The sequence below is a fragment of the Camelus dromedarius genome, chromosome 2 (assembly GCF_036321535.1).
Source record: "Camelus dromedarius isolate mCamDro1 chromosome 2, mCamDro1.pat, whole genome shotgun sequence".
Taxonomy (NCBI): Eukaryota; Metazoa; Chordata; class Mammalia; order Artiodactyla; family Camelidae; genus Camelus; species Camelus dromedarius.
Window position 1 is genome coordinate 27,451,370 of NC_087437.1, and position 17,536 is coordinate 27,468,905.

General features: G+C 41.5%; 1 protein-coding gene across 1 annotated transcript in view; it reads left to right on the top strand.

Annotated features, from left to right (window-relative positions):
• Positions 1–17,536, top strand: part of MED12L (mediator complex subunit 12L) — a 294,791-nt gene that overhangs the window by 19,700 nt on the left and 257,555 nt on the right. The window contains exons 3-4 of the mRNA XM_031449309.2: positions 7,833–7,937; positions 13,357–13,548. Coding sequence (XP_031305169.1) covers positions 7,833–7,937; positions 13,357–13,548 — 297 coding nt within the window. The remainder of the gene's footprint in view (positions 1–7,832; positions 7,938–13,356; positions 13,549–17,536) is intronic.

Genomic DNA, 17,536 nt, shown 5'->3' on the forward strand with positions numbered 1-17,536 from the left:
GATTTATTTACCATTTTACTTTCTTCTGGATTATTAAACTATGTTAAGAAAGAATGAATTTATCTAATGACATTTTCATTTACTTCTTCACTTCTTTTATTTAATTTTTTTTTTTTAGTGATTGCTCTAGGAGTTATAATACACAGCTCTAATTTTTCACAGTGTCTGTAGAGTTAATATTGTATCACTTCATGCAAAATTTCAACCTTGCTGTTGTAAGGGTCCTCCTCTTAACCTAGTTAACTCTTATTTCAGACTCAGGGCTCGGCTCAAAGGCCACTTCTTCAGGGAGTTTTTTCTGACTTCTCAGATTAGGTTAAGCCCCTGTTACGTGCGTTCCGAGCAGGCAGTACTCTTCCTTGGGGCATTTGTCACACTTGCAATGTGCTCACTACGGAGTCCCCAGCACTTTGTACAGTGCCGTGTACTTAGTTGTTTGTTGATTAAATGAAGGGAAGTCCTGAGTTGTGGTTTGAAGATGCAGAAGATTTCATGTGCACTCCAGGGGGTGGGAATGGCCTTGTGTAAGGCTTAGAGGCTGAAAAGACAATGTATATGGGAAGGAATATAACAGTCAAGTAGATTAAATGAAAGTTAAAATATATATATTAAAAAAAAAAGCTCAACTGCTTATACTAGTAGCCGCCATTTATAGAGCTCTTGATATGGGGCCAGGCACCGTGCTAAGGCCTGTACGCTTGTCTTATGGAACCTCAGCCCCGCGAGTTATTTTTGTCACGTGTTGACCGCAGCAGCTGAGGTGCAGAGAGGGCGGTTCCCCTGTTCGCTCTCATAGGTGAGGGCTCTTCGTTCAAACTCAGGTCTCTGCGGTTCTAACACCCAGAATGGAAGTGAGACTGGGAAGCGGAGCCTGATTGCTCACGGTGTCCGATGCCCGTCCCGGGTAGTTGGGTTTGCGTGACTGGAGTTAGGGGCAGAGGAGGCCCACAGGTGTTACTGAGGATCTGCAGAGTGCTGTGCTAGGTGCTCCTATTCTTTAACTCCTTCTGGGAAATTAAAAAAAAAAAGCCTCTGAGGCTCTTGAATTGGGGAGCACAGAAAAGAAAACCTGTTTCAGGAAGATTCATCTGGGGCCAGTGGGCCGGCTGAACTCAGGCGAAGGTCTAGACGGAGGAGGAGGGTGTGTGAGGGGCCATGGCCTGGGCCTGCTGTGACAGTGGCTGCTGGTTATGTGGCTGTGTAGTTTTAAAAGAAAGAATAGATCTGAGACACATTTTGGGAGAAGTATGGCTGGAACTGGTTAATGATGAGGTGTGAGGAGAGAGAGATTATTCCTTCTTCTCTTTTGTACCTGCTAACTCTGAAGTGTTGCCTGAAGACTGTTTATTGCCTGTGTCCACAACGGGCATTATCACAGCCTCGCTCCTCTAACAGATTTACAGACGTCCTCAGGGGTCTCAGAGAATGCTTTTCTGGGAAGGAGGTGGACGGGGCTAGGGAAAATAGTTATATAAAGCTGTTTTTTAAAAAAAATTGTTGCTTTGGCTAAGACCCTAACTAACACAGCCTGCCTGACTAGTGCCTAGAGGGACGGACGTCTTTCTACTTCTGTGGCACTGTCACCCTGGTGGACGTTTCTGTCCAGTCCATTGACAGTCATTGAGTTAGTTTGTTAGATGCAAGTAGGTGACTGAGGAAGTCAGGCATCTCTGCATATGTTCTGTACGGTAGGTGAGAAGTCTGGGGGTTAAGTATGTGTGCACATGCGTGTGTGCACCTGAGTGTGTATTACTTGCTTTTGAGATGGTCACTGAAAGCTGTGCTAACCTATTTTTTTCCTTCGAGTGAGAAGGAACTTAACCCATTTCCAAACTAGGATCACAATGTTTTCACTTTCCTAATGAAACATTTTATTGAAATTGAAAGATTGCTTTGAAAGTGATCCAAAAAATAACATCATTCTCTGAAGTTCATGGTAAATGTGCGAGATTGATGAATGCATTTGGAATTCACCCAAAGTTTCGAAGGTCTGATTTTTGTATCAGTATAGAACACGAAAATGCAGAGTGAACACTGGTCTTCCACGTGAACATGGGCCAGTTTCTAGGCTTTTGTCTGTCTGCCTCTGAGTACCTGCCTCCCTCAGATTGCTTTAAGGCTTATTATTTCCGTTGAAGTCAATGACAAGAGGTGGGAGAGTCCTCCTGTGTTGAGGTTACTTTGGGCCTGATTCTGTTTTAAACCTGTTGATCTGGTGGAGCGCTGCCCTAGACCCCCAGGCGTGGACTGTGAATTCATGTTCTCAGCTAGCGTTGCCCCTTGACTGAGTAGGTGTTTGGTTTCACACATGTGTGTACAGTGTTTTGCCCCCGGTGCTGTAATGATAAACAAAAACACTTAAAACTCGCTGAATTCATGGCTGGCAGTTTATTTCTCTTTGTTCTCCACATTTTACAATGGGAAAATTTTCAGCCTTCAGTCAGGAGTTCTTTTTACTGGAAAGCGTTTGGCACTGCTGATCCTGTGCCCAGAGCACAGGCTTCTGAGTAAGACCCTGATTAATGGTTGGGTGTGTCCCCAAGTTTTGGGGGGTTTTAGTTGTCTCATCTTTGCAAATAGGCAAAGTAGCAGCTGATGGTTCTATTTTTTATAAGACAGGTTGACTAGATGTAGCAAAACAAGTTTAAATCTCTGTTAGGACCATAGTAAGGATTTTGACGCTTAATCTCTTTTATTTAGAAAAATCTTTGAAGAGGGTCAAGGCTAATGCAAGAGGAAGCTATTTGTGTCCCCTGGCTTTGGGATTTTCGAAGCTTGCTGTTTTAAAATCTGGACTCTCTCCCTTCTATTTTTGCTTGATTAGCTTTGCCAAAGGCCTTCAGAGCAAAATGTCATAAGAGTTTGTAGTCTGAGTTCATGTAACACACATCACATCTTGTTCTGAACCCCTCAGTGCTGCCATTAGGTATCCACGTCCTACTTCATTTTCCCAAATTGGATTCTTCACACATCCTGGGGGCAGAGACTTTTTCCTTTAAAAGGGGTCTGTTGGTGTGTTACTGGAGTTTGAGAAACACTGTCTAAACAATAGTAAACACTATGGAATCTGAATCTTACTCTTAACTTACTGTTTGGATTCTTGCTATCGACTTTCACTCTTTTCAGAAGCTTCATGAAAGTAAACGATCAGCGTGCGTGCGTGTTGTGGTTGTGACGTGCTGGTTCATACCCCCTTTTCACTTAGTTTCTCTGGGAAGGTGACCTAAAGCTTTGTACGAGTAAGCTCTAGCAGCAGCGCCTTCCAGGCTTCCGTTTTAGCCGTGTGCTTCCTGATGCAGTTGAGTACTCCGTGGCCCCGTGTTCTTTGTGGGTCTATGAGAAATTAAAGGAGTGAAAGAGAAGCTTCAGGACTTGTTTTCTCCCTCCATCCATGAGTGTGTGTGTGTGGCTTTCTATTTGTACCTTTGGAGTAGGGGGTGTGGCGGAGAGTTCTGACCAGACTTTCCATCTCGGGGGTCAGCTACTCCTGAGCTAAGACGGAGCATCCAGTTTCCTCCTGGTGGTGAGTGTAGCACCGAGGCTGGGCCTGGAAGCCCTGGGTTTCTAGAAAGCTATAAACGCCAAATCTTTACGTCAGTGGTTCTCAAAGTGTGGTCCCTGGATAAGCGGCACTGATCTGGGAAGTTGTTAAAAATTCAGATTCTCAGGCACCGTCCCCACTTACTGAAATGGAAACTCTGGTGGAGGGGCCCTGGCAGTTGGGTTTTAACAAGCCCTTCAGGGGATTCTGATGCATGCAGACGTTTGAGAACCACTGCTCAGGCCAAGGACTTAATTTCCCAGCAGATTTTTTGTATTTCTGTGTGGACCAGAGCTTCAGGTTATCACTTTCTTGAACCCGGAATAAGACACAAACACCAGTAGTAATACAAATTGCTGGCCATTTTCACATAGTGTGGGGGTTAGGAACATGGATTCTTTGGAGTTCTTTACCACTGTATGACCTTGGGTAAGTTAGTGAACCTCTTTGCTTTATTTCCTCGACTGGGATTTGGAGATAATGACAGTAGGAGCTAGCCCTACCCCTGTTTCACAGCTGAGGAAACCGAGGCAGGAACAGTTGTAGAGCGGCAGTGCTGTGGCGCCCTGGGGGCAGGTGGGCGTTGGCTGTCACTGTGATTGCTGCCCTTGGTGGCGGGGCCAGGTGTGCTGGATGTCCTCACTGTAGACCGATGGGCTCAGTGAAGAATTGTCCTGCATCCCACTGGACTTTCACATGCGCCACCGAACCTTCATGACTTTTTCTCTCTATCCCAGGTGGGAATCTATTTACTTATGATCCCAAAGTATGCTTGTTGTGTGTGTGACTTTAGATACACATTTGATACACACTGAGTCTCTAAGGAACAGGACTATTGTGTTTTAATATATTGGGAGAAGGTTTTATTTTGTTAGCGTGAAGTTTCTACCAAGACTTTTCACCGTTTCAGAAAATTCATGCCATGCTGTTCTTGATAATTTGAAATGGCAAACGGCGCGCCTGTATCAGTCTGCTTTTTTGTAGTGACTGCATTATGGCGATTCTAGGTCCAGGAATAAACATTTACCAATTTCTTCATGTCTCCTGGGGCCCCACTTCTCAAAGCTTAATGAGTCCACGCATCACCCGGAGAATTTGTGAAGTTGCAGATTGTGATTGAGGAGGGGGGCAGACATTCTGCGTTTCTAACAAGCTCCCAGGTGGCGCAGTGCTGCTGGCCCGTGGACCACGATTCCTGAGTAGTGGCGGTCTAGGGTGTGTGCTGGAGGGTTTTCTTTTCAAGTACCTGTTTTGTTATACTTCCACTTTAAAAAAAAATTTAGAGTGAGGGCATTATATTGATTTTAAAAAAATTGGTGAGTTACTGTCTGTGAATTTCATTTCAGACTTGGAAAAAGGGCATTTAAAAATATTTCCTTTTAGGATGGTGCCTTGGGCTTGATGGGGTGACAGCCCCTGCTCTGGAAGGTTAAGTAGTTCTAGTGATAAATCCAAACAGAATTAGGGACCCCGATGTCATGGGGCGGTGATTAAGAGTGTACTTATTTATGTTAATTGTTCAAAACAGGTTATCATTCACTTTTTATTTCAACAAATTGTTTATTAAATGCCTCTGTCTGCTCTGCCAGGCACTGCTTTATGTGTTTGGCATGCATCCGTGAACAAATAAATACCCCTGGTCTCACGAACTTTACCTTCTGGTGGGGGGAAACAGACAGGACACGTCGCAAGTAAATTATGTGGGGTTTTAGGTGAAAAGTGCTATGGATTATTGGAAGGTTAGGAGTGCTCGGGTGAAGGGAATGGGGTGAGCAGTTCCAATTTCAAATAGGGTCATCAGTTTTCACATTGAGAACGTGAAACTTGAGCGAAGACTTACAGTGGTCAAGGAGTTGGCCATGTGGAAACCAGGGGAAAGAGCGATCCAGGCAGAAGGGGCAGACAGTGCAAAGGCCCTGAAGCTGGAGAACGTCCCGCTGGCACGCTGGAGGAACTGCCGGGAGACCACCGTGGCTGGAGGGCTGAGCAAAGGGGAGTATGGTCAGGGATGAGGTCAGACAGGTGTCAGGGGCCAGGTCACTCAGGGACTTGCAGGACATCATAGGGCCTCTGCTTGTATTCTGAGTTGGGGAGTTATCACAGGTTTTGAGGAGTGACGTGAACTCAAAGTTTTACTAAGCTCCCTGAGGCAGTGGCTTGAAAGTGGCCTTCAGGGGGCAAAGGTAGAAGCAAGGAGGAGGCCAGTTAGGAGCCATTGTGGTGTCCGAGCATGAGGTGATGGTGGCCCTAACCTAGGAAGGCAGTCGTGGTGCTGAGAAGTGGCTGGATTCTGGGTGTATTTTCATGAAACTTAGAAAACAAGATTGGAAAGTTCTTGGGACCCTAGGCTCCCAGCAGGATCTGTGTGGATCCCAGTTTGTGGAAAATCTGATGTGGCTGACAGACCTGCAACCATGGCTCCCTTTTCTTTCCTTCTTGGGATTCCATGTGTGTGTGTGTCGGGGCCAGTGGATCGCGGTCAGTCACAGCAGACCGCTAGCTGAGCTGGGGTTAGTTTAGAGTCGAAAGTGAAGCAGCCCTAAGTGGAACTAACTAGTCCTGAAGGCCTCGCACGTTTCCTCTTGATTCAGCCAGAATGTCTTTTTAGTAAAGACATATGCTTCTACCCAATTAATGTTTCTTGTAATACTCTGATGGTAAAGCAAAGATAAAAATTCAATTTTCTTGTCCCATTCCCCTCGTGATCCCATTTGTCCCTCTTCTTCCTGAGACTCTGAGACTATAGGCGTTTTGTTATTAGCACACTTGATTTATTTCAGTTGATTGACACCTTCCTGACTTAAAATATGCAATAGGTAGTTTTGCCCTAGATTTCCAAATAATTAATTTGAAAATGTGGGAGCAGTTTGAGATGTCTTCTGATATGTACATGCAACTCATTTTCTGTGCAGATCACGATTCCAGCGACCTTCCGTGCTCAGAGGAGACTTGATTACCATAGTGCTACGTTTTCTGTAGTGGGGTCTTTTGAGAGCTCGCCAAAGCAGTGGCTTGCCGACGTATTAGGCAGAGCACACACGATTAAGTAAAGTGACATGGCATGACTCCAGAAGACCTCCATTCTCAGCCAAGGTGACCTTTCAGGTGCTATATGTCATTGATGATTTTGGTCTAAGGCTTCCTGCCTAATCATAGCAGGAATTTTTTTGATCAGTTGATTTTTTTTTCATTTTACACTTACAGCAATTACTTATGAAGAATAAGTGTATATCCTCATTCTTGTGCTGTGGCTACCATTACCCCAGCTGTCACTTAAGACCATTTCTTGGCCTGAAGTGAGGGGAGCAGAAGCTAGCTGCATTTACCCAAACCTTTCCCTTTTATTCTTTCAAGTTTGTATCTTGTATCTTGGGAGCTCCAGTTTAGTTCTATAACTGAAGGATCTGGGCGGGGCAAGGCTTTTTAAAAAAAATTTTTTTTAATGCCTTGGGCTATTTTTGATATGTTGTGACCTTGGTAAGAAAAGTTTTCCTTATCTATCCAGTAGGAGATCTTTTAAAAGAGAGTAAAAATTGTGGCTATGTATTTTTAGACCGCATTTTCATGTGGCATTTGTACTCTGGTGCATAGTGTCATGGAAATTTCTCTTCCTAGTCTAGGATCGAGAGGACAGTATTTCATTGCTGCCTTTCTGCCCAGTTACTGTTCGAACTTAGTGAGCCTCACTCTTATCTGTAAGGGGCATGAAGACACATGCTGTCTACCTCAGCATTGCTGAAGATGAAGTGAGCCAAGATGTGTGAGAGAACTTGGCAAGCTCTGAACTTCCTTCAGTTGCAGGCCATGGTGCTGTGTGGTTATCAGAGGCTTGTGCCTGGGGACCCTTCATTTCTCTTTTTAACTCACTGTGGGGTCTTGGGTGAGTTGAGGGAACCAGTTTTCTTGAACATAAAATAGAGATGTGCTTAGGGGAGGAAGGGGGTGTCAAACTATGGGCTGTCTAGAAATAACTCTAGTTTGCAGAGTCTGTGACTTTGTTTCTGGGGAGGAGGGGCTTCTCGTTTTTGTTTGTCTCCCCCATCTCCCACTTTATTAGTGAAGAGTTTTCACCTGCAGTCAACAGTTGTTAACATTTTGCCACGCTGGCTTTGTCTCTCTGCACGTTTCATATATTGAGTTTTTAAACCTCTACTTCTGCTTTCCTTGGTGTGCGTTCAACAGTTCTCTTCTACAGAGTATAGCAGCAGAGTTTGCCATTCCTCAGGCTGAGGCATGCTGGCTTCAGTTGGAGCTTTTATATCCTAACTAATCAGTACCTTTTCTCCAACAGGATGAACTTACTGCTGTGAATGTAAAACAAGGCTTCAACAATCAGCCAGCCTTTACTGGAGATGAACATGGCTCGGCTAGAAATATTGTAATTAACCCATCCAAGGTAATGCTAAGTGTTTCCTAAAACTTCTGAAAAAGTACAAGTATGTGAGGCTCTTGGTAGCTGATGTTGATAAATTAGTGTTATTTAAACCAGAGTCCATTTTCGAACCCCACTCCACAACCCCTTGCTGCTGTCCTGCCCCAGCGCCCAGTCAGGAGGCACGCCTGCTTTGGCCGCCCTGTCTGCGTCGTGTGTTTTAGCCAGTTCAGTGCTGCTCTCCAGGGTCCCTCATTTAGTTATTGTTGGGTTGTTTCTTTTTTTGGGGAACCTCATGACTGCCATTTTAGTCCATTTATTTGTCTTAGAGTCTAGTCCTGTACTTTAGACTTGTCTGATTGTTTCCTCAAGGCAGGATTCAGGTGAAATATTTTTGGTGAGAAGACTTCATTGCATATCAGGAGACATGCAATGTTAGTTTGCTTGATTATTGGTTTTACTAAGTTTGATCCCTCAAGGTGGTGTCTGCCATCTCTTTAAACTGCAAAAGTACTCATCTTTTCCTCATAGTAATCTCTCCAGGGTGATACCTTGAGACCATATGAATACCCTATTCTGCAATAAAAAAAATTGGGGGGGGGCTGTAGGGGAGGTAATTAGGCTTATTTATGGATTAATTTTTTTTTTAAGTGGAGGCACTGGGGATTGAACCTTGTGCATGCTAAGCACAAACTCTACCACTGAGCTATTATACCCTCCCCCTCCAATAAAATTTTATCCTATGTTTTTAGCATCAATTGATGATTCCTCCTGAATGATTTATTTTGCCTGTGGTTATAAAATGCTGGTTTGGTAGTTACTATTCCTCATACATTTATTAATTGGCCTTCTTTTGTAAAGGACATCCCATTTTTCAGTATCACTTTGAACCCCTGAACTCTTCTAAAGATCTGTTGCATTATCTTCTGTTTTCCTTTTGATGCTCACATTTGGCCAGTGGGAGTATTTTAACCGGTTCTTGGGTCCTTTTGACATCTCCACCATTCTTTGAGCACTTCCTCACTTTTGACACAATAACACAGTCCAGGGCCATCTTGTTCTTTTTCTGCCCCAGTCCAGATCTGGATGCCTGGCTTGCTCATGGCTACCAGAGGGTCGTAACTTCTAGGCCCTGTCAGTGGACAGAGATGGGAAACATACTTAGGTTTTTTTTCTTTTTATTTTCTTCTTTCCTTTCATCCTTCCACCCACCCATCCATCAGTTTTAACTCAGTACCGCAGGGTTTTTTCCTTTTTTCTTTTCCATCATTGTATCTCCGTCCAGAGTGAGAACCGTAGATCCCAGCAATATCAACATATTTATTCATTTACTCTGCATTTACAATTGCATCGAAAGTTCCAGAATAAACTAAACCAGTATCATTCTAACAACAAAATTACTATGTAAAATTTACAATTGTCCTACCATACTTTCTGTCTTTAGTAGTCAGTGTTGTGTAAAAAAAAAAAAATTAAGTCTTTTTTCTGTGTGGTTATGTTAACAATTATATATATATGTACACACAAACACACACATATAAAGTATCTGTTCCTATTTGTATTGTTTTAATTTTTTTTTTTAATGTAAGTACTGGGGACTGAACCCAGGACTTGTGCATGCTAAGCATGCACTCTACAACTGAGCTATTTCCCTCCCCTCTGTAACTCTTAAGGTTTTATTTTTCATCCTATTTGAGTTATTTCTTTTTTTAATATTAAAATACTTATTCAATTGAAAAATCATACATACAAATAAAAAGAAATCAAACATACAAGTAAATTTCTACACTTCTTTTCTGTTTCCCAGAGGTGACCATTATTGAAAGTTTTTATATCACTTCTGATCTTTTTATATGCGTACATGTATACACAAACATGTAATTGACAATTTGCTAAACCATCAACTGAAATATTTAAGTGATGTGAAAGAGAATGGAAGCATTTTCTACAGATTTTTCTGTTGACCAAATGCAGTGTGTTTAGTTTTGTTTTTTTCCAATCTTAATACCTTTTAAACATCACAACTACATTTATGTATGTGTTGTAATTTGTGTTCCCTTTTTTTTTTGTGGTAAAATATAACGTAAAACTTATGTTAACATCTTTGAGTGTATAATTCTTTGGCATTAAATACATTCACATTGTTGTGCAAATATCACTACCATCTATAAAACTTTTCATGTTCCTTAACTTAAATATTTAAAGAAAAAGTAACATTTTGTGTGCACGTTTCCTTGAGGCTGAAGTATTCATATTAATAGTAGTTAGCTGACAGGTAACATCCCGTCATTTTTGCGCTGTAGTCGACTGAAGCTGCTAGTGTTCAGCAGTTAGCCTCTTACCAGTTTCTTAGGTTATTTATAAACAGGCCAAGGTCATATTTGAGCACATAGCTTTTGCTCTTTAGGATAACTTCCCAGCAGTGTATTACTTGATTAGAAGGTGCATTAGCCTACTAGGGCTGTTAGGATGAAATGCCACAAACTGAGTGGCGTAAGCAACAGAAATTTGAGTTTCTGAGAAAGTTCATTTTCTCCCAGTTCTGGAGGCTGCAAGTCCAAGATCAAGGTCTCAGCAGGTCTGGTTTCTCCTGAGGCCTCTATCCTTGGCTCGTACGTGGCTGCTGTCTCACTGTGTCCTGAACGGGCTTTTCTGTGCAGGTGTCTCTGGTCTTCTCCCTCCTAGAGTGGCGCTAGTCATACTGGATTTGGCCCCACCCTTAGGACCTCACTTAACCTCAGTTACCTCTTTAAAGTCTCTGTCTCCAAATAGTCACATTGGGGGTTAGGGGTTCAGTATCTGAATTTTGGGAATAAACGATTCAGTCTGTAACAGGAAGTATGAATGTTTTATGTCTCTTAATAGGAACTGCCAAATTGTTCTTAATTGTATCAAGTCTTATGTCAGTTTAAATAAATGAAGAAATGGAAATAACACCCATTACAACTTCTGCTGCTCTCACCCTTCCTGTGAGATTTACTCAGGGATTCAGACCTTCTGAGGGGAATTTGATCTTATAAATATGGAATACATGAACTGTGGTGTAGCCCGTAAACCTTTTTCCATTTTCTTACGAAATGAATCATTTTCAAAATAGCTTTGGATGAAGGGAAACAAGTTTTAAATTAAACCTTATCTCTCATACCTTCTCTGAGGGAGTATAAATAGGCATAAACCTTTTGGAGGGCAGTTTGACAACGCTGATTAAAATGACAGAATCATACAGTCTGAATTCTGGAAATTTATCCAAAAGCTATAGCTATACATGTATGAAATAAGTAGGAAAGGCCATTCATTTTAAGCTCATTTGTAATAGCAAAAGTTCGAAACAAACACTCTAAATGTCCATTGACAGGATCTTGATTAAATCAAATGTGGTACATCCACACAGTACATTATTATGTCTGTAAAAATGAATGAGGATGCTCTGCAAATGCAAATGTGGAAGGCTTTCAGACATTAACAAAATGTACCTAAGGTATACATGTAAGAAAGAGAAAAATAATATATTCATGTTTGTTCATGTGTACTCACACGAAGAAACACTGGAAAGACACATAAGAAACTAATCAAAGTGGTTACTTGGACGTAGACATTCAGATTTTGGGGTGAGGCTCTTTTTTGATTTTGGAATAAGATGAATATATTGTTGTTAAAATGTATTCTCATGTTTTGATTTTTTTCTTGTCCTAATGTGCATTTTCTCTGGTCTTGCTTGTTTGGAAACTTTGACTTTGTTTACAGTTATGCAATTGTTCACAAGATGTGTTAGGAAGTGAAACATATATATCACTGTGTTCCATTGCTGCTGTTAAATACATAGGAAAGAGTATAATTGCAAAAGAGATTGCCCAGACTTTTTTTAAAACAATTTTTGCAAATCTCTTTAATGATTGGCTTGATTTAATTGAATAATCTTTTCAGATCACTGTGGATAGTCTTCTTTGATAGTACTCAGAGGAATTTAAAATTTTTTTAGACCTTTGTTTATTATGACGAAAATGCTCTTACATAATTGCAGATAAGAGAACTTCTAAATATAAAACAGTCTACATAGTTTAGGTGTCTTGTGCCCTTGGTGTTAAGACCAAATATTGATTGAGAAATTTAAAGGTAAACAATTTGTTACTCTTGGCTGCTTGTTTTCAGATAAGTGTTTCTTGCTGAATTTTTGCATTTAATTTGTTCTCTGTTTGGACATTCTACGAACTTTGCTTAAAAAAACATACTATGAAGTTTAAAAAAAAGTAAAGCTCATACTTCTTTTTTTCTAATTACTCTAATCTTTATTAGCATAGTACATCAACACAGCAAACAGACTTTTTTTTTATTGTACATCAATTACAAGGATCAAGGAATGCCAGTTCACATTAAAAAAAAATTGTACCAGCTTTTCACCCTGGTAGATAAACTTGGTTAATTGCTTACAACTGTGTTCCAACCTATAGACTAATTGTTTATTGACTCATGAGCATTAACTCATGCTCATGGCATGATTCTTATTTTGCTTCAGCAGGGTAGGTATCTTGCTTTAATCTTGATTGCAACTGTCTGCTACCCTTTACTGAAGGTACTTATTAGAAATTGTTGTTCACATTCCTATTATTAAGAAATTCCCAGGGGACAAAATGTGATGCTTTGATTGGATTCTTGGAAATTCCAGCAGGTTTTCTGTGGATTCACTTCATATTTAGATCTCACTCAATATCCGCTTCCTTCTTGTCCCTTTCTCTTCCCTTTTATTTGGTTAATGTGAAAACGCTGGTCATTCACAGAAGCTCCCTCTGCCACTTTGCTCCACTCAGAGCAAGCAGCGCTGGCTTTCTCTTGGAACACTTGCACTCATGAAATTGGCAGCCCAGTCAAAAATGTTGATACTTAATTTAATTGAACCTTTTGTAATTTGCCATTTAAATAAATTAGATTTCTCCAGGCTCTTTTTTTTTTTTTTTAAAGCACTGAGTGTAAATACAGAGTTTCCTTTCCAAAAATATGTGCTATCAAGATGAGACAAGACAAGAATGATTGCTGTGTGATTACCAGGCTCTGCTTTTGTGTGCAACACCTCTCTGGAGGAAGATTCTCTCCAAATGGGTGTGTAGTCTGAAAAAGGAGAGGTACAGCTAAAGATTAAAGCAGAACCCCATCTCTTGAAATTTATTCAGGATGTAATTAATTTTATCTTAGAGATTTTTTTCAAAGGCTCTTCTTTTTTCCTTGAAGTTCTCGTTAGCAGTGAAACAAAGGTACTGTGGGAGTTTTTGCACTTTATTAGTGTAAGGAAATCACAACTCTTGGCTTCAGGGACTTAGATTCCCAATTTATTTTTCAATGGGCTCTTTAAAGACTTTTAGTTAAAACAACAGAAATAAAATACTAATATTTACTAACATACCTGCCTATTGTCTTTAAACTTTTTTCTTTTTTCCTCTTGTTTCCACAGATTGGAGCTTATTTTAGCAGCATATTAGCTGAGAAACTAAAGCTTAACACTTTCCAGGACACCGGAAAGAAGAAACCACAAGTTAATGCTAAAGATAATTATTGGCTGGTTACTGCTCGATCCCAGAGTGCGATTCATAGTTGGTTCTCTGACTTAGCAGGAAATAAACCACTTGCTATTTTGGCGAAAAAGGTATGAAGTATCTCTTGCATTGTTTTAATTGAGGCCTTATAGAAATGAAGATATTTGAGATAATGTTCAAGCATATATTTCTTTTCCCCAGTTCTCTCCAAACCTCAGTCTCAGTGACAGGTATCCTGCACCAGGTGTGCGCTGCACATAGGCTGTTTCCCCCTTCATTTTGACGCCATGTGGTGCCTGGGACAGACTGTAGACCTGTAGACCTAAACAATCCGCACATGAGGCTGTTTATGTGGATATTCGGTAGACAAGTTTTTAAAATCAAGAAGAGGCAATGAGACTTCACTTATTTCTGTTCCATTTTCAGTTTTCTTAGGTCAGGATGTCCAAAATGTGTTAAATAGAAATCCTTGCTTTAATGTTATTTCCTTGTCTTGAAAAGTATCCATCCAAATTCTTAAACTAAGTCTCCTTCCCAACAAGTGAAATAAAGGTAGTGATTCTGTGTGTGCTGGAAAAACGTCTCTGAAGAAGTTTCAGAACAAAACAAGCAGGCTTACTTGTAGCTCCTAGCTTTTTTGAGTGGAGAGAGAAGGGGACTGCGGGGAGGGGAGGGAGGGTTCTTTTAAAATCTTTGCCTTTGATCATTTTCCTCGAGTGGGAAATACTACACAGATTCAACAGTTTTACAGTCCCAATAATATGAAATGTCTTTTGATATTTAGCTAAGAGCTAGAAACTTCCTTCTTAGTCTTGATCTCTGACTTCTTGCACACCTTTCAGATAATCCCCCAGGTCTTTCTCATCTCCCCTAAAACCCTTTAGTTTTAGGGGAGCCCCTCTTCTGTTCTTCATACTGTTTCCACGAATGGTTTGGTGCAGGCCGAGTTTGGAGGAGAGCTTCCTGTGTGATTTTGTGTGTTTGTTTTCTAAAGCAGCTCTTTGCAAACAATGCCTGTGGCTCCCGTTGGCTTTATTTTGCCCTAGTGTCAGAGCATTGTGTTGCTTTTCATAGATTTTAAGTGGTTGAAGGCAGCTGAAATCCTTGGAAAGCACGACAATCAGCTTAACCCTCTCTTGCTACTCAGGTGGTGCCTCTCTCTCCACACAGGCTGACCCGCACAGCATTTCTTTTCCAGTGGTGAACCTTTACCACGTGGGCCCGCGGTGGCCTGTGAATTGTATCTGAAGGCCATAGAAGTCAAAGGCCGACCTTCAAAATTCAGTGGCTTTCTACCAATAGTTCATACACTCCATGTTGGTTAGTACCTGCAACTCCCAGGTCGCCAGCCTGACATCTTTCTTTTTAGATTTTTCTTTCTTTCTTTCTTTTTTAATTAATAAGCTTTTAGAATGCATTTTTGGGGGTATTTCCTGAAAGTGAACTAGCGAGGGATTGATGCCCTTGATTTAGGGGTGTAATGGTCTCTGTCTGTTAGGAGGGAGGTGGACTTTGGTGCAGTGTGTTAGCCATTGTTCTTCTCTCTTTATTAGGAGCTGCCTCTGGCCAAGTCAGGTGTCCCTCAGGTAAGCCTGACATTCATTCTTGGCAAAGTTGAAGATGTCATCTTTGTAAAACCATTTGAATACACCTTGAAGTATTCATTTCTTGGGCATTTCAAGAGTCATTCCTTCCCATCCTTTCCTCATCATTTCATCTTCTTGAGATGGTGAACGCTCTTTCAGAGTCTGGTAAAAGGTTGCATTCTCTGCATGTTCTTCCTATTGGAAAGTTGAAATACTTCTTTAATTTCTGGTATTCATCTGTGAGATGGCTTAATACAGAAGACCTTCGTTTTCCTGCTCAGATCCTGAGTCATCTTCCAGCTCTGATGTAGAGTTCAAAACAGTTTCCCAAATGGGATGGATCAGATTTCCGGACCTGGTTTTCTGTTACTATAAAGCTCCACAGATCTCCAAGTATTCAGCCACAGAGAGGGGTCAACAGTGACCTGTAAAAGGCCTTTTAATTCAATCACGGTCATAGCTAGATTTGGGAAAGGGGACTTCTTGCTGGAAGGGATGTCCTTCTAGGTCTTGAGCAGTTCACCAGGGGTGATGTGTTCACTTCAGGCAACTTGGATTTCTGTGGTCTCCAGAGTTCCCGTCCGCCTCTACCACTGCCTAGCAAACAGAGGATGCAGACGGCAACCAGCATGTGAGGGGAGAGGCAGTACCAGGGCAGCCCGTTTGTGATGGAAAACCATCACGTGCTAGGTGTCTTAGTTTTCTTTTGGTACTTAGATGCACTTCCAGCTTGATTTAGAAACCAAACAGCTGCCCAGGGATTGCCTAAGTTCAGCTACAAGTTGAAATCAGATGGTTTCTTGGCTGAAAATGGGATCCATCACAGTGGGAAGTCATACTTGAGTCAGTGTAAACATATTTTCCTTCCTGAGTTGGCCCAAACTGTAAATTTGACAAAGCCATCAAAATGTGTCTTCTTCCTTAATTAAGTAACTTTTCTTCACATATGTTCTCCTGAATTCTAAAGCCCTTCATTTCAGTCAACCATTTCTCTAAGGGTTCTGCCAGTCGGGGCAGTGAGTGAGAGCGTGGCCTTGTTCTGTTAATATAAGATTCAGTTTTGTTTGCTATTTCATCTAAACGTTTCACATGTTGAGAACATCCCTTCCCCCTTAACCCCCTTCTTGTCAGTTACTGTTCCAGAGAAATCCTTTAGGCATCCATAAAGGTGCTGTTAGTAATGTTTCTTTGGAGACGCCAACTTTACTTTTTGCATTTGCCTATTTTTTAGACCTTGATCTTATATATAGTCTTCTGGTACATCTGAATGAGAGGGAACCTGACCCTGACAGCTGAAATCTGACTCCCTGATACCATACTATATGTACTGGTGAGAAACAGCAGCTCTGGTCGTGAACTGAATGTATAAGTCTGTGGCTTTCTTGTCCCTGGCCTCGACAACAGTAAACTCAGAGCCTTGTGCTCCATGAAGGATGTGCCTTGTGAGCCAAAATTTCAGGACATTTTCTTGTTAGGTTGTGTCGCTGTGGCCTGCAGAAAGGAAGCCCTGCGTCTTTAGCCTCCCCTGGAGTTCTGTGCGTGCAGTGTAGTTGCCTCTGTCCTGAGGGTTACATTCTAAAGTCAGCAAGCAAGGCGGGAACTGTACACAGTCAGAAGTCTATTCAATTGCCCGTGAAATACAGGATATGGACACACCGCATCTCCTGCCCAACTAGGCAGCTTTCCTTCATCATTCAAACAGCTTGATGTTTCTTTTGGAAGAACCACGTGAAATAACTTGTTTTAAAGGGAGGGCTGTGTACAGAAAACACGTACTTTTTAATTCTAGAATCACACTTTGTACCAAGATTGTGAATACTCAGATTTGTACCATATGTATAATGCAAAAAATTCACTGTCTAAATGCGGACTTGACTAAGAGAAAAATGCCGTGCTATATCAATCAGTTCACTGGTTTGAAGCTTTGATTTTCAACACAAAATCAAGCAAGAGTTTGGGGCATAGAGACCGGGCTAGTCATGTCCGTGGTTGTGGTTTCCAGGATCCTCATAGAAGAGAAGGTTAGGTCCATGGCTTGGAAACACCTTGGCGGGGGCATGGAAAAATCCTTGGAACTGGGAACAAACTGAAAGTTGTTATAATTTTGATACATGAAATTCTTTTGCTTTATCCTTCTAACCCTCCTGGGCGGCGGACAGGGTTGGTATTGTCACATTGATAAAGAGTCTGGGAGTGATGGATTTAACCATATAGGTGGGGGCCAGGAACGGTACACAGGGGTGCTCATCATGGGTGTGGGGGCATGCCCACTTCTCTGTCTCACTTTTTCCATCCTGCTGCCTTGCAGCCAACATACTCTTTATCCACTGTGTTACTCTGTATTGATAAATTGGATAGATCATATTTAGATGAATGGGCTATTCCTAGGATATTTATGAGGAATTCTAGAAGAGTGGATTAACTCTTTCAAGCCATTCAGCAGTTCATTGGGATACTAATTTGCTAAATAGTATCTTTGTGGTCTGGAAGAAATAATTAACTGCCCCAAGTG